At 37.2% G+C, this 27,949-nt stretch overlaps 2 protein-coding genes across 3 annotated transcripts in view; both read right to left on the reverse strand.

Annotated features, from left to right (window-relative positions):
• usp (retinoid X receptor ultraspiracle) overlaps positions 1-2,874 on the reverse strand; it is an 86,731-nt gene extending 83,857 nt beyond the window's left edge. Inside the window, exon 1 of the mRNA XM_019044935.2 lies at positions 2,492-2,874. Coding sequence (XP_018900480.1) covers positions 2,492-2,510 — 19 coding nt within the window. The 5' untranslated portion in view covers positions 2,511-2,874. The remainder of the gene's footprint in view (positions 1-2,491) is intronic.
• Positions 2,875-4,830: 1,956 nt separating this feature from the next.
• Positions 4,831-27,180, reverse strand: LOC109032690 (uncharacterized). Of its 2 annotated transcripts, XM_019044945.2 has the most exons (12): positions 26,889-27,180; positions 22,214-23,858; positions 20,787-20,936; positions 17,421-17,595; positions 16,403-16,501; positions 15,770-15,841; positions 14,536-14,717; positions 12,488-12,841; positions 11,312-11,884; positions 9,800-9,899; positions 8,092-8,210; positions 4,831-7,346 (listed from the first exon to the last, which is right to left on the reverse strand). In XM_019044945.2, exons 2-12 carry the CDS (start codon positions 23,786-23,788, stop codon positions 5,010-5,012), a joined length of 5,736 nt encoding a protein of 1,911 aa, XP_018900490.2. In that variant the 5' UTR covers positions 23,789-23,858; positions 26,889-27,180; the 3' UTR covers positions 4,831-5,009. The 2 variants fall into 2 exon arrangements, with proteins under 2 accessions (XP_018900490.2, XP_018900491.2); XM_019044946.2 differs by lacking the exon at positions 16,403-16,501.
• Between the last annotated feature and the right edge of the window lie 769 nt (positions 27,181-27,949).

Consider the following 27,949-nt stretch of genomic DNA (forward strand, 5'->3'; position numbering starts at 1 on the left):
ACATACATAAAAGTCAGTAATTTGAAACAGACGAAAACCTAAGATTTCCCTTCATTTTCGCGTGATACCACATACCCACTTCGGAGTTCGAATAGTTGCGCGCTTAATTTCGTACCTTTTAAACGATGCGAGCATATCGTTATCAAAGAGAAATACCGCGATTTTCGCCTCGCTACCGTAAAAAACACGATTATTCCGGGGGTTTTTTGATATCAGAGAAATTACGCGCTTTTCATCTCAGCATCGCGGAAAATACGCGATTCTTCCAACGGTTTGGTAAAATAAGTGGGAAAATACGTGGTTTCCACCTCAATATCGCAGCAAATACGCGATTTGAAAAAGGCATAAATATAACGCGTTCTTCGCCCCAAAATCGCGGCATTTACTCGATTTTTTCAGCGGTCAAGTAAAAATCATCAAAAATTACGCGCTATGCACCTCAATATAGCGGCGTATACGCGAATTTTCCAGCGCTTGTGTTAAGAACATGAAAGCTCACGCAATGCTCACCTCAACATAGAGGAAGATACGCGATTTGTATGACGATACAAGCATAATATTCAGTAAACGTTGGTAATTTTAAGCTAAGATTTTCCTTCATTTTCGCGTGATACTACATACCTACTCCGGAGTTCGAATAGTTGCTCGTTTGATGTCCGCATCAAAAGCTGCGAGCATGATGTGTATGAGTGAGAAATACCGCGATTTTCGCCTCAATACAGCGTAAAATACGCTATTTTTCCAGCGACTGTGCAAAATCGTGAGAGCATTCGCGATTTTCAACTCGCAATCAGTGTATCGCTGGAAATGCGATTCTCCGGGTTTGGTAAAATAGTGAGAAATTACGCAATTTTCACCTCAATATTCTGGCAAACGCGCAATTTTCCCAGAAATTACAGACATCAATGGCTTACATGAATGATGCATGTCTCTTTTTGCTATATTTTAAGTCTCCACTCATGATTGGCAACTAACTAACGATTTCTATTGAACTTTTCTGCGAATTTTCTTGACACATTTTTGAAAAATCACACTAACTTGTAAGGGAATATTTTAATTAGTTTTTGGAAGAAAATAAAATATAAGTTACCGATCGGACATTTTTTAACGTTTTAATTGAGATTCACACTTTTCGCATTTAGCCATTAATATGCTACCTTAAATTCACACTGGATAGCGGATGAACTTAACCAAGGATGCAATGCAGTAAATACTTAAGTGCCTTACAGTATCAGCCAAACGATTGCTCAGCATAGAGTACAAAATAGGCACTATGTACTTACTGGAAAATGTTGAAGTCAATCCTTCTAGCAGAGCTATTATTTATTTTTCAATATTGATAAAGGCTGTAGAAACCCTTTCCAATAAAAAATTTACTAAGAAAGGAAAAAAACGCTGACAAGTCAGAGTTGGGTGTTGAAAAAATTGTAATTTTAACAGGTACTTTTTTGAATGATTGAATACTTGAATATTTAATATTGGATTCTGAGATTTTTTTTCAAAGCCTTCTTTTTGCCAAAAGTGGAAACCCAACGTCATTTTTTAATACGGCAGCTTATGGAAGAAACGCAGGCACCGCGTACCTAGTTTATAGGATTTATTTCTTAAGATCGATAATTATTGTCGCGAATTTTGGCAAATGATGTTGACCAAAGTCATAACAAATTGAAAAATGTGTAAAACTCCCAATTTATCAAATGAATTTAAAACAAATATTTTCGGAGCAAAGCCCGGAGCTTGGACCCTGAACATAAGGCATCGCCAGGTTTTGCGCACTTGTCTCAGAGGCACTGGACAAAACAGCCTCAGAGAGTGACTTAATCAGCGCTACAGTATTTAGTAACTCTATTGGAATCTGTGGTCAAGGCACTCACTCTTGGACCAGGATAAAAAGTAGTAAGTATTAATGCATTCCAGTTATAGTCAAAAAGCTCCGCTGCATCTTTGTTGACTGCGAGCAATGTAAGTGATGACAACATGAATTAAACAATTGATGTTAAACAAAAGAGGCTGGGAACAATCCAATAAAATAGCAACTCAAAACCCACAGCTTTCGAAGTGAGGATCATGATGTTTTGAGGTTAGGGTTACAACCATGAATGAACAAAATTATAGATAAAATTTATGTTCATAAGATCATATTTACTTGAAAAGAGAGCTGAGAGAATTACTCAACACATTACTGACAATAAAATCAAAGAACGGTATAACTATTTGACACATATCTGAAGAATTTCAATACTCGCTGTCTTTGTTTAGTGGACCGACTCTCATTCGTCAGTATACGATTACCTTCATTTCCCTATTATTCTTTAATGTGTTGAGAAAATAGGAAGATAATTCAAGAAGGGACGGTAATATATAGGGATCATGATCCAATCTGCCAATGGAGCAGATATTATAAATAGATTCCATGTCAACCAAAGGGATAAAAATGGGATAGCATTTACAGGTGGATTGGATTGTTACTAGGTCAGGAAGATGCACATACCTCTTTCACTGCCTTCCATGGTGAGATCCGTGATAAATTCCGTGAAAATAAGTAGCACTAATTAATCACCGAAGGCGGAAATCGAAAGATATACAAGCTGAACTTCCGAGGCAAGAGAATCAACAAACTTAGAGCCGCACAACTTCGAATAGGACAATGTAGTCAAGGTCGACGAACTGGGTCACAGATTAAATTTGTCAAAGATTCTGATGAGTTTATTACACGAGGACGAAATATTTACTCAGCGGATGAGGAAAAGGACCGAATTTCGAAAACTGCAAGATCACTGCACGAAAATAGAGCACGGAGTACAGAAAACTGAGCCGTCACTAAAGTTCAATCACTCTTGAGGTTAATAATCCAGAATCCACCTCACTCACGGATGTGGCTGCGCTGTAGCAGGTATCGTAGCCGGGAGACAGAGATGGACTTGTTAGCGCCGCTCTGTGCTGCAACCCGGTGTACATACACGTTTGGAGGGAATGACTGATTGTAGTTTCAGGCGTTCTCATTGAGTTATTTTTTTTAATTTAGCCATTCTTATTTCACTGAAAAAGTATTGGATAAATTTAAAAATTGGTCAGAAGGACCTGACTAGAGCACGGTCAAACAAGAAAATTTTAAAAAATCACTCGCTAGTCAGAGGAAAATTTTTGTTAAATTGCACAGATAAGTATTGCTTTGGAATTTAAGAAAACTTTTCCTCTGACTAGTGAGTGACTTTTTAATATTTTATTGTTTGAAGTATTGGATGTTTCAGGCAATTTTATTGTTTAAAAAATTAGAGGTCCTAAACTTTCAAAGAAACTGTTTTGAAAATTGATCGTCCAACTTAGTTATCAAATGGAAAGTTTTTCTGGTAATTAGGCCTCGAAACTTAGGACACGAGGGTTTCTTAGTCCCTATTTTAGAAGTACCTACATTTTTCTTAGTATTTTAAACAATACATACTTCAATTTAGAAATTTGCAGCTCTCCAGTGCATGATTGGTATTTATGAAAACAGGGAATCCATGATCTTTAGGCACTTCTCAAAATGCAAAATCATTGGAGGTCTAGAACTTTTTTTTCCCCCATAAAAAAAAGGCCTCTAAAACTCAGAAAAAAATAACTAAGAATTGAAGTTTCAATGGAGAATAGAGACCGTTGTTACTTGAAATATTTGTTTTCCTGATTTTACTCCACTTTGAAATAATTATCCATCTCTCCCAAAATTACACTGTATGTTGTAGATGCAATTTCAATAGGAAGGTGTAAAAAATGAACTAATTATTATAATTCTTAGTGGACAGGAGGGGGAAGAGCTCATCTGGGACATCTAAAATCTCTTGCATGATTTAGCTCATCTTACACAGGGAGATGACTCTGAATCTTTCATGAAACATTCCTATTTTCTTTCTTCCAGAAGAAGGATACGGATTGAGAATGAAATGAGCGTATCAGAATTCGCTGAGAATTCAAAAGCACTTGAGGACATTTGCAGGGAAAATACCAAGCAAGAAATTGATTTTTTTACTATTTAATTGTACTATCAACTCACGGCTGATTTCAACCCCACTTACTTATATTAATTGAATCTAATCTTAGATATTTGTAAACAGTACTTTGCTGCTAGTTAAGAATGTTTAGTTAGTATTCAAAAAATTAAGGTTGAAATTGTGAAAAAAATTATGCACTAAACTTCAAAGAAAATGGTAAGTTTAGAGGCAGGAAAAGTTTTTTTGATTTCACCATGACAAGATGTTTTGTTTTCACAATCAGAAAAGTTTCAAGGAAAATTATCTCCATATTTTCATACAAAGAATGAGGCACTATGAAAATGCAGCCTGAATGCCAAGACTATCACAGTTTTCAGAGAGAATCATATTGCTCATTGGTGCTATAGATCATATAATTGCATCAAGATTTAATTCAAGTATTACGTAAGCCATTCTGGTCAACTTTATTACCCCTTCTCCCATGTGAGCCAATCTCTCACTCTCTTATTGTGAAAACATATGCCTGGCTTGACCCTCCCCTTAAATCTTTCCAAAAAATGACAAAGAAAACCTAAAAAATTTCTGAGCAAATATTTAAATTGACTTTTTTTTTTTTTTTTTTTTTTAAAGGAAGGCTTACATTAGCCTGGGCCTGAGCTCCTTTGGAACACCTCATAGGCCAAGATCAGCCCCCCCCCTCCCTCTCAGATGGCTTACGTAATACTTGAAAAGCCCCCGAGAATTTTCTCCATCCTAACTGAAAGATAGAGTCTGATACATCAAAGTCAACTAACTTTTCAACAGAGAGATTATGGTACAGATTATTTTGTATTTGATTTGAGTAGAAAAAATAAAGCAAAAATTTAAAAAAAGAAAATTATAATTTGTAACGACAATTTACAAAAAAGTAGCACAACTTACTTATCATACATAACATTATAGTACAGTGAGGAATCGGTATTAAAAATAATCACGCATCGCAATAATCATGCATCACATCCAGGAAAGACTTAGAAAAAAAAATATATCCAACCTGGTACTCTAAAAATGTGAATCACTAGCATCAATACCAAGCAGTGCTAAATCGTCTGAATCGTTCCGAATGAGTTTTTTCGGAGGGTCAACAGGTATTGGAATTTCCATTATATCAAGATCTACTTTTCTTTGCTCTACTACAGACTCTTCTTTCTTGTTTTCCACTGTAACATTATTTTCAACCTTCGCTTCGTCACCTTGCAAAGTTTGTAACTGCTCCTGAAGTTGTTTTTCCTGCGCCTCTAACTTTTCACGCAGTTTCTTGAGTGCTCTTCGTTTCTTCTGCGACAAAGGATTCCTCCTCTTTTTCACCTCTGGCTGCCCTTCTTTGCTGGAATCACCACTACCGTCTTCACTCACAGCTGATGAATCAGCAGGAGTTTGAGGTGACTGACTCGTAGGAGGTTTTGGTTTAGGGAGAGGTTTTTTCTGTGATGCAGGAGGACCCATTCTTGGGGGCGTTTGTCTTGGTGGTCCGGGAGGCCGCATCCTTGGAGGTCCAGGGGGACTCATGCGAGGCGGGCCGGGAGGACTCATTCGGGGTGGACCTGGAGGACTCATGCGGGGTGGTCCTGGAGAACCCATGCGGGGTGCTCCAGGAGGGCCCATGCGTGGCAGCCCGCGAGGTGGCAGCCTTGGAGCACCGGGTGGACTCATCATCATGGGCGGAGCGGGTACTATCATTGGACCCAAAATGGGTGGTGGCACTCCTTGCATCATAGGCTGCGGTGGAGGGAACCCAGGACCAGGGAGGGGTGAGTTCATCACTGGGGTAGGATGGACCGAAGAGGGAGGAGGCAGGGATGGGGGCAGACTGGGCAGGTCACCTTCACTCTGCGGACCGAAAAAGGTGGTAGAATTTGATGTGGGCGTTGAGACATTTACTTTTGATTCTTTACTGGTATCAGATTTCTCTTCCTCTGGGAAGATAATATCAAGTGCTGTTTGCAAATCTCTTGGCAAGTTACTCTCGTCGTCACTGTTCTCATTTGCCAAATCCATATCTTCAACGTCGCTTTTGTCAGCTTTTTTAGTACTATCGGCTTTGCTGGTGACTTCTTTCACTTTCTCTTCCATGATGGATTGTATTTCCGCTTGCACTGGGTCGATCAATGTGCCATCTGGGGCAAATTTACCCAACGATGTGGCTATTTTCGTTAACTTTTCGTTGACTACCTCTTTACTGGTCTTATTCTTGGCGTCATCACCTTGGTCTTCATCTTTGTCTTCTTTTGTTCCTGCTTTGCCTCCCAATTTTTTATGGAATGGCATTCGACCTATAAATGGTAGCTTCATTTTTATATTAATTTGCTTCTTGATGGGTTTTGTGCCGAAAGGAGTACTCTCTTGTTTGGGTACCGCTTCAAATGGACTTTCATCTTTTGCGGTTTTACTTGTTTTGTCAGATTCACTGGAGGCTTTCGTCTCAGATTTTCCTACTTTAGGAGATTTAGTGGAGCTTCCTGCATCTTTGCTCCCTTCTTTATCAGTGTCTCCCTTGTATTTCTTCCGGACGTCCTTTTCTTCAGTCTTTTTTCTATTTTCTTTGTCGTCACTTCTTTTTCTGTCATCTTTCTCTTCCTTTTTCCTATCCTCTTTTAAATCATGCTTCCTTTTGTTATCCTTCTCGTTTACTTTGGAATTGCTTGATCTGCGTTCTGATTTCTCTTCTGACGTGCTTCTTTTTCTCTCATTTCTCTCACGGCTCTTTTCGTTTTTCTCATCGTGTTTTGATTTTTCATACCTGGGCTTACTCTTTGATTCTTGCTTTGACTTGATCCTATCTTTTAAACTAGAAACGGATTCTTTTAAGTCTTTATCGGATGTTGTCATCCATTCTTTGATCATTTTGTCCTCTTTGTCATCACTTGGGGTTGCATTCCTATTTTTTTTGGGTTTCATATTAGGAGACAGGGACCGGGGAGGACTGGATTCACGTTTACTGTGCTTTGAAGCACGGTTGCGCATCGCAACTCGAATACTTTTAGTTTTACTTTTCGAGGAGCGTTTATTACCACCTGAGGAAGAGGAGGAGGACGATGAAGAGGAACTATCGGAAGAACTACTTCTAGCGCGTTTTTTCTTCACCTTTAAGATTTCTTTTTTGTTTTCTTCGATGGCTGCTATCAACTCCAGTATCTTCTTTTTTTTTTCAGCTTCAATGTCAGCTTCTGGATTTGATGGGGTGGGTTTCACAGCTTCTAAGTGATTGGTTGGCGCCAGCACTATTTGAGCTAGCTTCTCAGTCTCTTCTTGACGTCTCATTTCAGTGGAAATTTCATACGCTCTAGTTCTGTCTGCAAGCCAATCGACTTCCCAATGTGGATTCTGCTCGGTGAAATCCTACAAAACAGAAAAAAGTTTATGGTAAACAAGAACAAGTAGGGATGAATTAATTTGATCCATTTAAAAAATTTGCCATCTCTGGAAATTAAAAATGTTAGACTGCTACATCTGTGTTGCAATAAATATTATTCGTTTTGTTCCTTTTTGACAGTGCTCCATAACAGACACCTGTTTTTTAAGCAGTACCCGAGCATCTCCTTGTTTTAGAGTCTTCCCCCATTTCAAGTTGTTTTTTGCTGACTTTTCCAGGGTTTTCCTGACTTGTGAAGAACTTAGTCACACTTTGAAAAAGTGACATGTTGTTCCTTAGCATGAACTTGGATTTGATGGCGACAGTTCTATGGTAAAGCGTTAAACTTTACACCCCAAAAGGCTTATTAAAAAAGAAGAAAAAAAGGAGCAGGAAGCTCTATTACATTGGTCAGGAATAATGCTCAGCACTCAGCTTGGCTGTCATCTAAGCACTTATAAAAACTACATGAATGCCATATTGAAAGTGAACCTGCAGGAAGAGTATCTCATTTGCAGATATACAAAATCTCTGCTCTCATTTCATTTTTAAGGGAAAACAAACTAACGTTATAGCATGCAATTTTCATTGAATATTCTTCGCACTGAGGGGAAAATCAAGGACGTGTTTTTAATTAAAAAAATAAAGAAAGATAGGAAGTCTGCAATCTCGCAAACTGAGCTACACAATCCTGTAGTTTTACTGTCAATATGGTAGTTATTGGTAACTTACAGAATATTTAGAGGCATGATTGATGGACTTCAAATGCAGGGAAGCACAATGTAGGTCTCCTATCCAAACATTACATAATTTGCAGTACCACGCCGCCGAGGATACAAAAAATGGTAGACCTGCCAACATAAAGACAAAAAGTTAGTGAGGAGTTTAGTAAAATGACCCTTCAAACCTGAAAGTAAATCAATGTGCCTCATGCACTATCCTTCTTTTGAGTAACCTTTGAAGAAGGTAAAAGATCTGAATGAAAAAAAGAGAAATAAATAAAATAAAATAAAAATTTAAAAAAATAAAAAAATGAAAAGTCGTAATTTTGAAACTTTCTAATGTTTTTTTTTTTTTTTTTTTTTTTTTTTTTTTTTTTTATTATTTCATTATTATTGAGTATATACAGAGTAAATACATTGAGAGAAATTGATCCAGAGCTGAAGACTTTCACCAACTGAGAACGCTATGAAGAAGTAATGGTGGTGAAAAGCAACTAGTATTCTGAGTTCCTGCAGTATTACTTCTCAAGTAAGGTTCAAATGCTACTTACATCTGATCAAAACGACCTTGAAGTTGAGAGAGTACTCAATTGATTTTGCTCTTGCGTTTAGGATTGAAAGTTTATTTTTACATATTAATCAACATTCAACTTACTACAGTTTAACTGAATTGAGCTTTAGTTAGAGAAAAGTAAGTTCAAATTTTTAGAATTTTTTCAATAGAAGGAAGGTAATTTCCATTACTGTAGGTGAAAAACTGGTGCCGCTAAGTCTGGGCGGGGGATGCATCCATCTAATTTCCAGCTCAGAAATAACGAAAGCTACACTGAGTAGAATGAAATGAAAATCTTTTCTTACAACATAACGCTAAGCCTGTTCTTTGGTTTGACTAACAGTTTTTAGATAAAATTAAAAAAAATAGTTAATAATTCAAATTAAATTGATTCATTATCCATCAATCATTTTTATCTTTATTTTTCTAATGAATGACAACAAGAGAAAATATATTGGAATCAAGAGGAAATTCAAAGGTTAGATCTGCACAAAAAAGACATAAAATGACCAAGTACAAATACAAACTTTTCCTTGTATCTTTACAAGAATCCAGATACAAAGAGACAGAGGCAATAAACATAGCAATTCAATGGTATATCAATAATTTTGAACAAAGCAAAAGATATTTTGAGATATCCAGAGCAGAGGAACCTTCCCAAAGAGCAAGTAACTCATACACAAAAAAATAAGAGATTAGTGCAATCATATAATGAAATAACTCATGATGATATCTGTGTGTCGCACATTTTACCCAGATGGAATCTGAAATTTAAAACAAATTATTCACACACACACTCACACAAAAAACAACAGATATCAGAAATGAAACAAGTAAATAAACGAAAGAAACAACTGTACTATTTTATGTCATGTGCGGTACTTCAAAATCAAAGAGATTCTATGTGGAACGTCTGATTCGACCACCAAATAAGATTGAAAGCTGCATTAGTGCTTCTGTTGGAGCGCAAAAACTTTCGATGATTCAAATTTTTGCAAAGAGTTGTTACTACAAAGATCTATACAACATTTACGCCTCAGGAAAAGATGCTGAGAAAAATAAAAAATAGTAGATAACTAAGAAATAAAAGAAGAAATTGCTTTTGTGGTGAAAATTTCAGAGTTTAATGAAGAAGTGAAAAAGATTGTTTCTCTAATGACAATACCTCTGATCGGCACTCTCTTAGTTGGCGCTCCTGGGTAATTAGGTGAAATTTCTTCCGGTGGAAATGCTTTGTGCCACGGAGCATCAAACATATTTTTCTCCTGAAATGAATAAAGAACAGCAATTGAAAAAAAACAATGTTGAAAACTTGGGGAAAAATAAACACTAATGTTTTTTCATAAACTCCCTTTTGAAATAACACTGGATTCAATTCAAGAGAAAATGTTCCTGCAAGGATATTTCAAGAATTTTACATTGATACCTTGGACGAATGATATGAAATAAGTAGGGTATATTTTAATTGCTTGAAAGATAGCATGGAAAAGCTCACACTGTTTGAGCTGGGATGAATGTTGTCAATCCGAAGCAATCATGCAAACCTTGATTTTATAACACTAGTCAAAAGGACCCTCCATGGAAAACCAGATGATTCTGCTACAATTTGTTATTAGTTGATATGCAGAGTTTCCATACATTCTTCCTTTCCCAATTCCCTGACTATTTTTCCTTTCCCATGACTCCAAAATTTTTCAATTCCTAGACTTTTCCTGACCTTCAAACACTTCCATTCTTTCTCTTTCAGTTTCCCTGACATCTCCAGGTTGCTGTAATGTTCTGACCATCCCTGATTATCCAGACTGCCGAAGACCTTTTATGATATCCTTTATGACCTTTAAGGCGTGATAAGCTTCCAAAGTCACTCTTCTTAGAGGTCATTTTGAGAAAAGCAGGAATTGAAAGATGATTTTTCAGCATTTTTACAAGCATCATCGACTAAAAATGTTGCATTGAACAATGTCAAATTGATTATTTAGGGGAGCTTTTTTCTGCCGTCAAGGAAGATAAAACAGACAAAAGAATGACATTTTCTGAACAATAACAACTTATATACAATTTTCACACACAGTAGTTGCCCTGCATTTTCAAAGGAAATTGCGGGTGAAATTGCTGAAAAATTTACCTGTCATGGAATTGGTACCACGAGCGTTCTACTTTTTAGAGTTATTGTATTCAAGAGGCTGTAAAGAACATTGCATCAAATAATAACAAAATTAAACAAATTCCTTTCGTTTTCTAAGCATGGTCCTTTGAATGAATGTTAGATCTAATAGAATTCAATAAAAATGTCAGTGGCGTTCTCCTGTTACTGTTAATGAGACCAACTCCAGTGCGAAAAACCAAGCCACAGCAAGTTTGAACAAAGTTAAATAGGTTTGAAGTTGTATTCGATCGACGACATTGACGCAGAGATAAACTTTGACCCCTGCTTATGTATTCAAAATATTTTTTCACAACTTCAAATGTTCGACAGGAAACAATTCTCAACTTTTTAAGCTTAAAACTACTGCTAATTCATCATTTTCAAAAGGTCACTTGGTTCTGCTTAATTGTATTCAATTCTGATGTGCCTTTATGTCTATCTTTGGACCCAAGTTCAACTCATTGGCTTGAAAAAATCAATGAAAAAAAATGTTTCGAGACCCTAGTGGGAGGGCAGAAAAACTATGCTTACCATGAGTGTTTTTTTGTGCTCTGGGGCATGTAAGTGATTCAGATACTCTTTCGCTGTTCGTGGAAATACATTACAAACTTTGCACCAATGAATCTCTGGGTCATAATGAATATAATTGACCAGAGGTTTATGCGTTCCAGGAGCTTCAGGCTGGTTGGATATGAGCGCTTGTTGCTTGGATGGCTGCGGCTGTACTTGTGGTTGAGCATAGACAGCTTGACTGGCAGGTGAGTTTGCGAGAACAACAACTGGAGAATCTGGGTTCCGTTGGGTAACTTGAGGTGGTTTGGGCGTTGGCAAAGTGTTGGGATCGAAAATCGGAGCGATTTTGTTGCGATGTGGTTTAGGTGATGGTGAATCTTTTGTGACTGGAGGAGATGGAGCCTTAGGTTCCATTGCCATGAAGATTGGAGGAGGTGGCGTTTTAATTTCAATGGCGTCTCTTATTAAGTTTGGAACTGCCGGTTCTGAGACTTGAGCGACTTTTGGCGCTGGTGGGTCCACCATCGGATTTATTGCAGCCAGCCTTTGACCCAGAGGAGACTTTGGTCTCTCTATGAACTCCGGCTCCCACTAAAATAAAATCAAAATTTCAAAAAATTATATGTACACTGAGCTTGAGCATAAAGTAATGACTAGATATGTCAGTTGCAACTGGCAAATAGAGCTTGTTTAATTTAATTTTTGGAGGCTATCATTTTAAATGTGTGAAACATTTGTTGTTAAAATATCATTGAATATATTGTTATATTTTAAATGCAAGAGAGTAATATATTTGGAAAAAACTACCCTCAGTACAAGATGTAAATTAATTAGAACGGAAAAACAAGAAATGCAGGTCAGTGCAACAACTTTTCAGTTTTTAGTGAAAATAGCTATTTTTTAAAATGGAAAAAAAAAAAATATTATAGTTCCTGACATTCCAAAAATTAGTTGCTAAAGAGTACTTGATGACTTTTCATCTTGTCAGTTCCATCATATCTCTTGTGTTGGGTTTTCTATGATTTGTTTGATATTTTCTACAGCGACTATTTTCTCTCTCTCTCTGTAATAATAATTTTGAAAAGATGAATACCGTGAAAGCTGTAGATAAGTAAATAAATAGATAAAATCTTAGCAATTACGGAAAGCAAACAATGATAGTACGAATGAATAAGAGAGTATCATTCACTTTACCGCATCATTTGAGGTTTCAGTCACAAACTTGGCTGGAGTTTGCGGAGACTGTACTTCGACTGACTTTTGAGACGTGAATTTAAATGAATCAAAGTCTGAGCCCGGCGAAGGAGACGGATCCAAATTTAGCACCATACTACGGGAAGGCGGATCAGGTTTCGGGGCATTGTTTGCGGCAGGGGAACTTCTGATGGTTCTGGGTTCCTTCTTCGGCGGTGGTTCAAGAATATAAGATGCATGGCCGGGAGGTGTTGGTTCTTTTTCTTCTAAATCTAAGTCTTTCGTGTCACCAATGATACCTGACAGCATATCGATGATGTTGTCAATTCCTTTCAATTTATTCTGTAGCTCTGACTGAAAAAGAATAAAGAAACAACATTAACATGCATCGAAGGGTACGGACTGTGAGATAATCCTTAAAACTGAGGTAGCTAAAAATTAGAAAACGCCCTTTTTAGGACTTGAAAAGGCAGCTACTTGAAAGAATTTAACATAGATGATTTGGTTGAAATATATTAATTTTCTTTTCTTAAAAAAAAAGAAAAAGACTGTCTAGACGAAGCTAAACAAAAATACATAGGGTGTCCCAAAAGTACTGCCCCTTTTTCCGCAGAGGGCGAAAGAATGCAGATATCAAAATGCGGTTTGTGTGAGGTTATAGTCCTAGTAATTACCTATAAAACAAGACCAAGTTGAGCTCTGTAGCTTAAAATTTGACCGAGATACAGCATTTTGAAAGTGACGTGTCAAGGTGCCGCCTACGAGATTTTCAACATTTTTTACGAAAGAAAAAACCAAGTTTAAGAATGAAACGGTTTTAAAAAGAAGAAGAAGCGGCCAGAAACATATGGCAACACTGTGTTTTAGGCGGCATTTGGCAACGTGTAAGCGCCCCTATGCAGACCAACGACAGGATTGAAAGTGTCCGCTAGTGCCATCCAAGTTGGTCAAGCTTTCCCGGCACGTCAATCTGAGTTCATCCCTCTGTCGTTTTGGAAGTTTCTTTCGCGATGAGTACCGAATTAAGAAAAGAACAACACCACGTTATTCGTCATTGTTTTCGTCGAGGAATGTCAGTAAAAAACACTTTTAATGAAATGAAAGGCGTGTATAAAGACGACTGTTTGGACAGAAGTAGCATTGGTCGTTGGTTTAAATCTTTTTCTGGCGGCCGCGAATCGGCGGAAAGTCCCGCGAAACCGGGCCGACCGTCTACCTCCACCACAGACGAATTAATCGGTACCGTTGCTGCTGTTGTTCGAGGAGACCGTCATTTATCCTTGCGTAAGTTTCAGGTGTTGCTTGACATCTCAAAAAGTTCATTGCACCGGATCTTAAAGGACCACCTGCAGATGCGTCGTGTCTGTTCGTCCTAGGGTTCGTCCGTAAAAAAATGTTGAAAATCTCGTAGGCGGCACCTTGACACGTCACTTTCAAAATGCTGTATCTCGGTCAAATTTTAAGCTACAGAGCTCAACTTGGTCTTGTTTTATAGGTAATTACTAGGACTATAACCTCACACAAACCGCATTTTGATATCTGCATTCTTTCGCCCTCTGCGGAAAAAGGGGCAGTACTTTTGGGACACCCTATGCAATTTCAACAAAGTTTTGCAAACAAATTAAGTTAAATTTAAAATTAAAGAAAAAAAGAACAACCGGTTCTGAGGTAACCAAATATTAAAAGTAAAACTTGATCCTTTTCAAAAAAGCTCTAGAGGACCCTGCAAACTTGAGCTGAAGAACCATACCATGAAAACGGTCTGACCTAACAGGCTTTGGCGGACGAATCTCCCTTTGATGCTTTGACCTTGCCTCTCTCATGGGACAATAACATGTGAAAAAAGGTAAAATAGTAAAAAAAGGTTAATATGTTCTTTCAGTACTTTTGATCATTCAGCCTTAAATTTACCTAACGAGATGTTGAAGGTGGAAATTCGGTAGCGAGAATGTCTCAGCCGGCCAGCAAATTTGACCGTTTTCAAGGTGTTTTAGCATTTTGGCTAAAGTGCTTGTGGTCCTTTTGCTCTAGCATAGCTTGAAAAATACCTGGAATTTCTTGTTTTGTTTGAGAATTTTGTCGACTTCTGATCCACTCTTTTCATGGCTGAGCTCTATTTGCTGACGTTTTAATTTTCCAAGTTCATCTTTGATCGTTGATGCTTTTTTGAAGTACTCCTTCCTTTGGAGAGCAAGGGATCTTCGCTGTTCTAGTAGCTCAGATTCGACCGCTGAGAGAAAAGAATGAAGATTGAAATTAGAGACTGTTTAGAGAGGAAGTTGCAATTCTAAAAATAACATTTGATAAACTACTTAAAATTTGATCGGATTGGTAAAGAGGCACCTTCCCTTACAGGCGAAAATTTTCTCAAACTTTCAGTAAAAATCACACTTTTCTGCAACCTATGAATTTTTTTTATGCAACTTCAGGACTCATATCCCCTTCAATTACTGAGCTTTAAGAGTCAACTTGTGCTAGCATTTCCAGGTTTTCTTTCTCTATGCATGTATTGGTAAAAATTTGGGGAAAATTTACTCCCAAAAGATAAGGTCCCTTTTCACAGATCCGGTCATAAATTAACAATATTTTATGACAAATATGTCTGAGGCAATTTGGAATATAATTAAATGTTAAATTAACTAGTACTCAAATACTTCAAGATTTATTGTCTGATGATTTTGGCCAGCATGAGGAAAGAATTGTTGGGATCTTTTCCTCCAATGACATAATCATTTATATATCATGCAATTACTTGATACAGTATGCTCTGTCGAAATGGGCTTCCACAGGGTATAAATTAAAGCACTGCGCAACATTTTTCTCTTAAAAAATCACAGAGAAAACAAATTACACAATGGAAAGTCTGGAAAGCAACTCCTAAACAAGATATAAGACGTATTTACAATTATCTTCGGTCAATGGAAAAATAGACAGGATGTCATTTGTATGGTTCAATTTTCATTTCACTCGTGGAAACGCTTAGTGTTACATCCTTCATGAGTTGAATTCGGAACTTCCTGTTCCTTGAGAGAATTGTATTCATCACAGGATTTTGTAGAGAAAACAAGAGACTTTGGTTTTCTATTTTAGACCTCGTCTAGTGCCCCATTGGCAACAGTAATTCTTCTCCAATCATCTTCAGAGATGGGACAGTTCCACTTTTCAAAAAGAATGTGTTTTTTTCAATAATGGGTTGAAACCAAAAATAAATGATGAAAATTTAAAATTTTGTTCGCTCTTTTTTAAAAGGAATTTAATTTTATGATATACATAAAAGTTAACCTTTCTTTTTCTTTTCCTCTTCCATCATTTTCTGTGGTGGTGGCGCCACAGGCTTAGGTTGAGGAGCTGGACCTGAAAATAAAAAAATAATTCAAAATTAGCAATTAAATATTGTTCCCAAATTATTTTGTATTTGATGTCATGACTGGAGAAAAAATCTAACCTCCTCACTGCCATTTGAATAAACCACTTAACGTTAACACAAACAAATACGGAAGAGACTTTCTGTAGGAGCTAAATTTTTTCATTCTGAATACTTTACTAAAGGGTAATTTTACAAGAAACTCAAGAATTTAATATTTTTTGTATGTTTACATCAGGAACTGTGCCAAAAATATATCTAGGCTGTATATATAGGCTATATGTGTAGGCTATATATCAGGGATGAAATGATGGTCAGAAAAATTTGAACTCCTATGATAAACTCCAATGATGGAATTACCAGAACATAAAATATAGCTAATGATTTAAGAGCATATTAACAAGTGATAGGTTTTTGAACACAGATATGATGTATACCTACATATAGGAAAATAGAAAAGAAATAGAGAAGCAAGAAAAGTGAACTGACTTAATAGATAAGAGAAATGGAGAGGAGGAAAAGTCTGCGGATATTAAGAAGTCGGCTTATACCTTGATTTGTGGGTTCTAATCCTGCTGGTGGTTTTTGATTGAATGACGGTTGACTTTGATCGTAGGATGGCTTTTGCTGTATCGCATCATCCCCAAGCACTGGAAAATTTGACAGAGACGACAAGAAATATTAGTTGGAGGCCTACCCAGGTACCAAATATTGGTGTTAAAAAAATGGAAATATATTCGAAAGCATTGAATACTTTCCATTAGGTTAGCAAAGAAGAGAAAGATAGCAACTTTAAGATTTGTGCACATTGACTCACAAGACACACAAAAAATTACTTCCAGTTAAAGCCATCTTGTTGACAGAGGCTGCAAAAGAAGATACTTAATTGGGCTCCTCCTGGGAGGAGGCAAAGAGGATGCCCATAGAAAGGGTGGCGACAGGGGGTTTTAGAGGAAATGGCGGAGTGCCAACTCCCTGAAGGGCTTTGGGAGGATAGGAGACTTTGTCGACTGGGAGTCGCAGAGCGCCAAAGAGCGCTTTGAAAGCGGCTTTTATGTCTGTATATATGTATGTATGGAAAACCATCCAATTTTACGCCATAAAATCTCAGAGACAATGGAGATATTTTAGTTGACTGAGAGATGATTTTAAAACGTTGATGGAAAATTAAATATTATTGAAAAGTTCTTTGAGTTGCTCTCCTGAATTGTTGACGATTTTAAACATTTTAAAATGGAACCACCTTCTGCATTCCCTCTTGTTCCCAGCATCATTTAAGCAAAAAAAAAAAAATTGCACTCTTTGTTTTTTTGCCCAGATATATTAGTGAAAAAAAATAATTGAATAATTCAATATTTGCTATCGTTTTGGTGTGCTAGACTTTAATTTTACCACGTTTTACAAAGATTCTCGAGACATTCTTATGATTAATTACTTAAGAAACCTTTGGACAACCAAAAAAAACTATTTGGCTGAGCCTTTTAAATAAGGTCATAAAATGGAGATTCAGAGGGTTGAGCATTGACAAGTACGGCACTTAAAAAGAAATACATATATTCAAATAGGTACCTCTCAAATTTGAACGGCAAGAGGGTGGTGGGCCGGACGGCGGTAGGCTGGAGGATGGTGGGCCTGAGGGTGGTGGGCCGGAGGGTACGAATGGAGGTGGTACATTCATGGGTCCTAAAGGCCCTGGCCCGGGCGGCTGATTCCAACCAGGTGGCCGATTTTGACCGCTGAATCCCTGAAATTTATCCTCTTTTATGACTACATTGTTATAAATTAATTTACAAGAATGCGCAAAGTGTATAAAGTTGGAAGATTACTTCTATTGCACAAATTAAAGGCTACAAATTTACAAGATAAATGTATGATAGTGCTTCGTCTTTAATCAAATTAATCTATCTACCTTGAAAAAAAGAAGAAAAAACATTTAGGGTTGTTCATGAGATACATAACGTTCTAGGGTTCAGGGGATTCTGAGCCTGCTGTAACAGTGCGTTACAGTTCGGAGGGACTGATCCAGGGTTGTTAGCATTATGCTGAGAATGCCGCATAGCCCTAATTTATTAAGAAGTGAAAATGAAAATTTGACGCAAGGTGGCAATTTTTCAGCCAAAATGCACCACAAAACCATTTAGGGGGGCTGTGCTAAGTCAGAGGAGGAGAGTCAAAAAATCGGATTTTCAGCCTCACGTATTTTATAGGCAGCTCATTATTCCAACGAATTTCTAACAAACCACTCATACTTAAACCTACATAAATGATAAGTTGTTGCATAAAAAATAATTTGGCACATCAAATAAAAAATTCGCTGACCATTCTCATTATTTTAGAATTTTTAGATTTCCGCGCTTTTCTCAGTAATTGAAGTTTCCCTGGGAAAAGACCTGATGCTGTAAATTTGACAAGGCGGAGACAAAAATAAAAAATTGCAACAATGTTTCATTTGGTAATTAAAAGTAAAGTAAGGTACGTAGTAATCTAGAGCTGATGCATGCACACAGGATATATGTCACAAACACACATGGTAGGCACACTACTATTGTACGAAATAGGTAGAAGCTTGAAATTTTTACAGAAATTGGACCAAATTTTGCAATTAAAATTAAGTACTTTTTGGCTCATTATTTAACAACATATAGATGATGAAACAGTAGGAATGGGTATCTCAGTTTGCGACGTTGCTTACTATGTGTCATAACCTTATTACGGGATTGAAAAATATTTAATTTCGTTTCTTGTATATTCTTCTGATTTTTTTTTCACTGTGAGAAGAATATTCTATACAAACAAGCTATAGCGTTGGCTTGTTCTTTTTTGATGGAATGGAAGCGGAGATTTGAGACACCACAAACAAAATACAAGTTCCTGCAGTTTCACCATCAACAAATAACATATGTTTCCTTATGCAGATAGGTTCTCTTGGGGTGAGCCAGAGATTATAGATCTTCATAGCAAAGTATACTACAATTAAATTACTTACAAGATGTTAAAATTATGAACAATTAAACACAAATATGACCATCTCTACTATTGTCATAATATATGATAGAAAAATATTTGAAATAAAGATACTTACCTGGGGATAGAAAATATAAATGTTGCCCGGAAAGTGGCAGTAAGAGAAAAGTTTTCTTACAGAGGTGTGCATTGATTGGACTTAAAAAAAGCACATGAGCGCAGTTCTCACTTAACCTGAGAAAAACAGGTTGAACAAACACGAAGATTCTTTCTTGCTTATAGTCTTTTTCTTGGCACTATACGATGAGCGAATTATTGACACAGCCCTAGTTAACATCAATTTTCTGGACAGTGTTCATGTAAGTAACATTCTAGATATCCAATTACCGCCAGTCTCCTTCTTCCAACAACCTTATTCTTTTGAACTATTCCTTGATATTTTAACATTTTTAAAAGGTACATTTAAAATTTAAAAGAGGACTCTTACTGAAATGCTTGAAAAGAAAATTAGCAGGTCTCTCTTCAATCTCTAAATGTACAATAGTGTCTTGCATTATGAAACTACAAGACCTACTTTGCTTTGCAACATTGCAGATTCCCAGTCACACATCATTTGTCCAAAAAATAACTGATCATTGATATTGCAAAACATTTTGTGACTTTCCTTCGCCTTATCAAAAATATTCTCCTCAGATGTCTTATAAGGGGCCTGCACAAATCTCTCTGGAAAAATGGACAAGTAAGAATCTTTAAACACCATACATGAGAGATGAGTTTTCATAGTTTAATTGCGAATACGTATTTAGTGAGGAGAATACAAAAATTTTAAACCAGTAATGTGTCGGAACAGTTACTGGACCCAAAGAAGTTCAGTTGTTGCTGATCAACCATTAGGAGATACCTTGTCAATTAAAAAAAGTTTAACCATTAACACTGCACAAAACAGAGTCACAGAATGAAAACACTTACTTCTACACTGCCGTTGATTAACTCTAAAGAGTAACTTGATAACCTTAGAAAATCTCTTTTTGCCAATAAAGCACTTTACAAACTAACTTTATTCATCTGAGATTTTATAGGACTTGTACAGATTCTCTTTCCACCCAAAGATATATACACCGAGCCCAATTGAAACATTAAATGCTTTTTCATGGAATGCCATAAATTTTTCTTCAGCAATCCATTGCTGGAAAAATGTAAAAAACCGTAAGGATATGCATTTCTGCGGGAAGTACAAATGTGTACCAGCTTTCCAAAAGGTAACAAGGCATCACTCATTCAAGCTTGTAGGGTTTTAGGACTTTTCGGAGTCACTTTTCCTAGGACAGATCAAACCGAATTACTTCTAGAGGCTTTCTGTGACCTTACTGTCTAGATTTGAGCTATTTAGATTTTGGTTACTGAGTCAGACCAAGCGTCCAATTTACATGATCATGGACTTGAGAATTTTTTTGAAAATAAGTCCAATTTTTGTTTTTTTACTATACAAACTTTTGGTGAAAGGATAAAAACTTATTGTTGATTCAGTGAACATCGCCCTAGGATAAACTGGAGAAATTTTACAGGTACAACTCGGGCAAATGCCGCGTTAAGCCATAGGGCAAAGGATTATGTACACTTATTAATGACAATGAAATTTAAAAAACTGGTCATGATATTTGTATCTATGGTCTCAAATCTGTGCTCTTTAGAAGGTCTACGGCTTGAGTCTGGTATAAGGATAGATTGCCATTGTGCGTTTGCTTTTGGAAGTTACACTAAAAACTGCTATGGATGATAAATTGTCTCGCACGGGAGAGAAAAACGATACCATACAAAAACTTCACATCCATACATCCGAATTCTCCATTACAATTATACTTTGAGACAGTTACTTCGTCAATGAAAAAATAATTCAGCAGGAGTAAGTACAAGAATGGACCGAGGATACCAGGGAAAATAAGAAAAATAGTAATTAGACTGTATTCATACCTCATTTGGCACAAACTGCTGTCCCGGTCCACCTGGAAAATAGGGCCTGGTAGGATCAAAATGACCAGAAGGAAAATTAGAGAGGGGTGGTGGCCTGACCGCAGGGTTTCCAAAATCTTGAGGTGGATAGTTGTACATGGGAGGTGGTTGCTGGAACAAAAGTGTGTTTAATTAATTCAGAGCTCATTGTTAGACAGCAAATAAGATGGCAACTTCAAATTGACTATTTCACAACATAAATTTTTTGGCCAAAATAAGCACACAATTGCACAGATTTAAAATCAGAATCGAGTTTTATGACAAACGAAAGAACTCTTAGCAATTTATGTAACATTTTGAAAAAGTTGACCCTAGTGACATGATTTGGGATATTTTTTTATCCTTAGAAATCACTTAGAATAGAAATAGAAGACTTATTGTCACAGTTGAATTTTGTCAATTTGCCGGAGAATCAAATTAATTCTCTGAAATTTATTTTTCTTCAAAAATTGCAACTCTGAGTGGGGAGAAAAACTTGAAATCAGTTTTTCAGAATTGTTTGCTTTCTTGCGAGTCAGAGTTTAGAGTTCTGTGCACTCGCAAGCCCAATAAGAATGCCCGTTCAATCCTTTCACTTAATTTTTCTGTACTTAGAAGATAGGTATACTTGTTAAATTTGCTAAGTACTACTTATTGATTTTTGTTTACAGAACATCATGAATGCACATACATGGTGCTTCGTACTCCCATCCAGAGATGGATGCACTCCAATTCAGGCCTTTGATTCAATTGAAAATGACAGAAATATCTGGCAAAACATTGCATATTTTGTTGTTTAGTTGTTTTCAGCCTTGTTTCCTTCAGATTAAAAATTCATCAACATATACATGCATACATTAATCTCATTTTTCATCAACAGTTCATGTGAAACTTGATGTATGTGTTGCAGGCAAACGGTCAAATCAGGCATTTTGTTAAATGCCTAGGGAAATAGTTAAATATTCTTATTTGGACTGAAATTCTGATTATTTTGCTGACTGTAGACGAAATACTTCTCTGATATTAAGGAAAAGAATTCCCTGTAAAAACTTGTTCCATTCGATCATAAATATGTTTTTTCTAGTCTTTTCATGCCAATTTATCTCAAAATATGCAGCATTTCGTAAAATAAAAGGTTTTCACAATTTGGACGGATGAAGAATTATGAGGAGCATTTTTGAACGGAAATAAAATGACAATTTGTACTTCAATGGATTTTTTGTCTCAAAATATTGAAAATTAGAGAAGTCTTTGTGAAAACGTAAAAAACCTCGTAAACTCTAAAAATTTAAGTATCTGCCTAAGCATTAGATAGAATGCCTAACTTGACTATTCGCCTGCGACATATATATTTTATGCAAGACTTCACCAACCATACAAGTTATAACAAGAAAAAAATGAATACCTACCTCAAAATTGGGAGGTGGAATGTCCATTGGCACATTCATTGGATTAAATGAATTGATCGGAGCTCCTTTCCATGCTGAATCAGGTGCATTACTAGGTCTCATCCATTGGTCATTGGACTTATTGGGACTGAGCGGATTGCGTGGCATCAGAAGTTCTGGATTGACAACATCACGTTTGAATTTTCTTGATGGAGACCTCCCGGGCGATGGGGAATAACTGCGAGATCTGGTGCGGTACCTGCCGCGAGGTGACTTTGACCGGCGAGGTGATTTAGATCCCAGCCGTGGTGACTTCGACCTACGTTTTGGAGATTTTGGCCTCAATCCATGCCGTGGAGATTTCGATCTATGCCTTGGCGATTTGGATCTGTGCCTTGGAGATTTAGATCTTCGCCTTGGCGATTTGCCTCTAAAAATTGGTGATTTAGATCTTCTTCGAGGAGATCTGGACCTGCGCCTTGGCGACCTGGACCTATTCCGTCTGGGTGACCGGGATCTATTCCTTTTGGGTGACCTTGGTCTGAATGGAAGTGGAGATCTATTGCGTGATGGAGGAGATCGGTCGTTGCGTCTCAAAGGAGACTTACTCCTTATATTAGTTCTTCTCGGTGGACTGTGCCTTGACACCTTATTGTGGTGCTTGTCATCAGGTTTGTGTCTACTACTGTACTTCTGAGAAGATCGATTTTCTCTGTTCTCGGTTGAGTCTCGGATAATGATACGTTCTTCTCTCACCGGATTTGGCTCTTCAACGTAACCTCCTAATCTAGCTTTGATCGAGCCGGGGGGAGGTGGCTGATTCAACTTCAAAGTGTCTACAGCTTCAACTTTTTTGTGAGTTTCACTTGATTCAGTCTTATTCATTCCAGCGCTTTTTTGTTTCTGCCTAAGGAGTTCTGCTTCCAGTTGGTTTTTCTCAAACATTAATCTATCGATTAGACTTCTAGCTTCGTCACTTGGCTCCTTCGGAGCATCACATGTTCCATCACTGGACTGAAAAATGTCAAAAGTAGAGCTTTTGTCCCTGCTCATAAGGTTACTTAAGCTATCATCACCAGGTGGGAAAATATCAGGTTCAGTAAGTTTTGATGCGTTTGGGAAAATTGCAGCACATGGAGCTTTTTCCGCCATGACTTCTTCTGCTAAGGAGTTCAGTCTTACAGCAATTTCGTTCTCTTCTTGTGTGTTCAGCAGTTCAACTTTTCGCATAAATGATCCATTATCAAGGAGCCTGCGATGAACAGATTCATTGTTACTTTTCAATAATGAGTTCTTGTCGATATTTACATCATCATCTTCATCGTATAGAGATGTCTCAACACTTTTCTTGAAATTGCTCAGTCTATCCCTTATGGAGGATTCTTCAATAGGGTTTAGTTTAAAGCGGTTGTCCACCAAACCATGTCCACCTGGGAAAAGTCCTCCTGAGTGGAAGCCTCTACCGACTGGCCGTTTGGTGGGAGGTTTTACCTCAGGTGACTCTGTTTCGTTGGAACCAATATCGTCTAGAAATAAGTCATTATTTCTCAAGCGATGTTCTATTTCATCTTTGAATAGTTCTCGTCCGCGAGACATATTAACATGTCACTAAGTAAAATTTCATTAAAAGCAAAATTAGCTCCATTCTGAAGAAGTTGCTTGATGCCTAGAGCAAACAAAAAGAGAAAAAGCCCGATTAATATTCATGCTGTCAGAAAGGAACACGGAGTAGCAATTTCAAGATTACGAAATTCCACTTGTGATCAGTCCACAGGAAGTATTTTCAGGTGTCTAGAATTTGATGAATTTCATGTTCAGGTTGAAACTACTGAGTTAACTGAGCAAGAGCGTGTCTTAAGTTTCTAATTAATAGAGATGTGACAATAATGATTTAATTGTCTAAAATGATTAAATGTGTTAGAAGGGGGATTGCCGCCTGAGGACATTAGAAGGTCACTTCCTTCACTTTTAATTATTGTATTCACTATTTCCCAAATCAGAAAAAATTATAAAAAATACTCCAATATCAGCTCATTGAATTATCTTAGATAAAACGATCAGAATTTTTCGTGCAAATTCTCTTCTATATTGCATACATTTCTTCCATAGATTCCTAGCTTCTGAGATATGATATCAAAGCTGTGATTAAATGTCTATGTCATTCAATAATATTCGATGGTTCTACCTGGATAAAATGGTCTGTTCTGATGTCGAAATGGTTTATTGAGCTATTTAGGAGCAGCATGATTAAAAAGCATCATTTGTTCATCCTTTACCAGAAAGGAACCAAGAAACTTCAGCTGTTGCCAAATTTAACAAAGTAAATTAATTTTGTTCAAGAGAACGTACATGCAAATTTTTTGGAAAATTTTAAAGAATTTGCTTCATACTATGCAGAAAATTCACTGAAATTTGCAAAAAAATCCGCACGACCGTTTTCAGGCAAAAAATTAAACTGCCCAATTATAATTGGCAATAGCTGATGTGGCATGGTTCCTTTCTGCTCAATGCAGTCAAAATGTGGTAGCAACTATACCAGTCTTTTCCAGATAACGACGGTGTAAGTCAGCAATCACATAACTCGTTTGCAGAGTCTGAAAATCTCCGCCTCTATGTTATTTTTTTAAAAGAGAGCTAATTGATATCATTCCTTGAAGTTTGTTCAGAATTTTCTTCTCACGGAGAAGAAAAATCATGGAAGTTTTAAAGAATTGTCGTTGCGTAGTTATCCGTTTAGAAAATAAAGTATGACAGGAAGTCCGCAACATCGCTAACTGAGTTGCATGATTGCCGAATTGAACCGTCGATAAGCAGCATCTTATGTACAACTGAGCATGAAAACTACTATGATTCAGCTAGCCGTGAAGAAGTTCCCTTAAAGGCCCATTGTTTGACCAATGTTTTTGCTTCTTCAAGCCATTGCAGTTTTTTAGGCAAAGAACTACTTTGCTTTCGAGAATCTTGACTGAGAAGAGTTTAATGTGGGTAAAGAAATTAGGCCCATCGGCAGGGCATTACTGGTTTCACTCTTGTTTGAGTACATTAGGCAAATGTAGCCGAACAGTCCTGATTTGAAGCACTCTGCAATGCCATGCAAAGCGAAATGATGTACTTCAGTAATAAACTGAAAAGGTGCCTCAAGCCCTCACATACAAATCACCCAACAACTCCTTGCGACTACTGATAGATAACATCTCCGAGCTAGCTTGACGGGATGTAATCTCTTGGCCGCCAACATTAAAAATTGCTCAGTGGTACTCAATTCAATTCACATGAATAGGTACTTTGGCCTTTTGGTGCTTGGTACAGGACAACACGAAGTGCAAGCATAAGTCAGAGGTTGTGAGGCTTGCAATTAGCTAGTCTCTCCGAAGTCCAGCATTTTGCGATGCATGGCACCAAGGAATGAGCATGCTTTAAATCAGAACTGTTCAGGTGCGTTCGCCTAGAGAGCTCCAATAAGAGTGAAACCCATGGTATTCGGCCAATGGGTTTGCTTCCTATACCCTCACTGATCTCTCCTCAATCGGTATTCTTGAAAGGAAGCAATGCTTTCCTCAAAACAAACACAGTGGCTGGTATAAGTAAAAATATTGATCCAGCTACCACAATACTGATCAAAGCATATTGAATGAAATCAGAGTGGAAAGTGGGGTTATTTGGTCAATCAGCAATATCCCATCAAGCATCAATCGGACGAGTAATTTAATGATTGATCCATCTTTTAAGGTAGAGAATTCTGAGAACCGAGCGTCTAGTCAGAGTTGCCGCACCAATTTCAGTACTTGCCTATTTATACGTGCTCAACTCCAAATAATATGAGCTATAACTTACTAATGAACACATAGAATAAGCTCTTGCCTCCGTAAGAACTCAAGCATTAAAGAGCATCAGATTGTTCTTATATTTGGTGGGTTAAAACTTTCCCTTGGTTCATACAGCTGGTTAAGGTGATTTGACAGTTGCCGTTTTCTTGTCACAGCGACGTGCAGTTTATCGCATCGATTCGTTTATAATTTCAGCTACTTGTCATTTTTTTCGAATTTTGAGATTGCACTTCTGTTGTCATAAGACTTAAGAATTCATGTACCAAATTTGACAAAGAAATTATATTTATTAAAAGCAGGGTTCTTTCAGAGGAGTAATGAAGCATTCGAGTGCAGTTTCAATATCAGTATCTCATACGATATTTTTCCTCTAAAAAAATCCTGCCTTTATGACATTGAATTTCTTTGTAAAATTTGGTGCATGAATTAATTAGCCTCATAACAACAGAAGTGCGATCTAAAAATTCGAAAAAATGACAAGTAGCTGAAATTATGAACGAATTGATGCGATATATCGCACCCCGCTCTGACACAAAAATGGCAACTGTCGAATCACCAATGCAGTTTACAAGGCTTCACCATGGTGCTGAGTTTGTGCAGCGTACCGATTGAGTCTTACGATTCACAAACAACAGCGGCATATTAATGTATTCCTGAATCAAACGTATGGGAAAAATAGATTTTGCTGATCGTCAAATACAGATATCAAAAGTGCCAAATGTTCTCAAATGGAAGAAAATGAGCCTGTTTAACCTGACCATTTGAACTGCTTCGCAAGAACCCTGCGAACCCTTATGGCAAGACTAAAAATTTAGTAAGAGTATAGACTCAGAAATTTGGACTGTAGCTGATGAAATACAAAGTATTACCATGAAAAAGATAGGAATCTGAATTCCAAAAAGTGAGTTCAGAGGGATGTGGGGGGTGTTGAGCTCAAACTGATGTCCATTTTTCAAGTAATAGCAGAAGATACTGGGGGTAGGAAAGCACCATGAACTTGTTCACTGAGTGATGAAATGGAAAACTGCGTTGAATGACTGTAAGAAACTGGAGTGGCAAAAGATTTGAATGTGATAAAAGTGAATTTTGCCCCCTCAAAAAGTTCTGCAAGATTTTCCACAATACTGCGACCACGACTTCCATCAACAACCGCCGGTGATTTTGGTGAGTTCAACGTTGAGTTACTCAAGGTCAAGAATTTTGGCGGGATATGATGGCGGCATTTTTAAAATGACGCAACTGTTCCCTCTTGAGCGTATATCTATTCTAAGATTTCGTCCCATTATGTGGGTATTACTCCTCTCCATGTCGCAGCAATTCGCTGTCAAATGTTGCTGAAAAAATATGTTATGAAAGCAAGCTCAAATTTGAACGGTACGGTAAAAATTTTGAAAGAAATATTTCATTCCGAGTCCAACTCTCAACTTTTAGACATAAGGGAACCTTGGATCATATCTTGCAATTATTCTCCGAATTTGTTTATATTTTACTGATGCACAGCAATAAAATAATTAATAAAACGAAGCTATGATGGCGACGTGTTATTTGTGCTAGATGGATCCCAAACTTTCTAGACTGTGTCTTTCGCAATGAGGTTGGCGCTAATTTTAGATCAACTCAAATAGTGCGAAATAATAGCTCATCAGTGAACTGACCAAATGGATACCTCAAATTACTCTGACCATATCACATCACTGGCAAGCCAGTGACGTAGCCCAAAGATAAGTCTTATTATGGGTCAAATCAACAAGGATAAATTTCAGTAATTGACTAGCAGTGCTTCTTAGTTTTTTTGGGAAAATTTTATGTACATTACAGCTCAGCTGCCTTGAGCACCGCGGCTGTAACACAGTGCTGTGTGTCTGTCCAAAATAAACCAGGTCCAACTCTTGAGGAAAGACAGCATATACCTGCTGCAGGTATTAATGCT

The sequence above is a fragment of the Bemisia tabaci genome, chromosome 7 (genome assembly GCF_918797505.1).
Source record: "Bemisia tabaci chromosome 7, PGI_BMITA_v3".
NCBI lineage: Eukaryota > Metazoa > Arthropoda > Insecta > Hemiptera > Aleyrodidae > Bemisia > Bemisia tabaci.

Coding starts and splice junctions, on each gene's coding strand:
- LOC109032690 (XM_019044945.2), bottom strand. CDS start 23,788: ATGTCTCGCGGACGAGAACTATTCAAAGATGAAATAGAACATCGCTTG. Junction 12,842..14,535: donor AACAAAACAAGAAATTCCAG/GTATTTTTCAAG, acceptor ATTCTTTTTCAG/TCAGAGCTACAGAATAAATT. Junction 7,347..8,091: donor ATCATGCCTCTAAATATTCT/GTAAGTTACCAA, acceptor TCTGTTTTGTAG/GATTTCACCGAGCAGAATCC.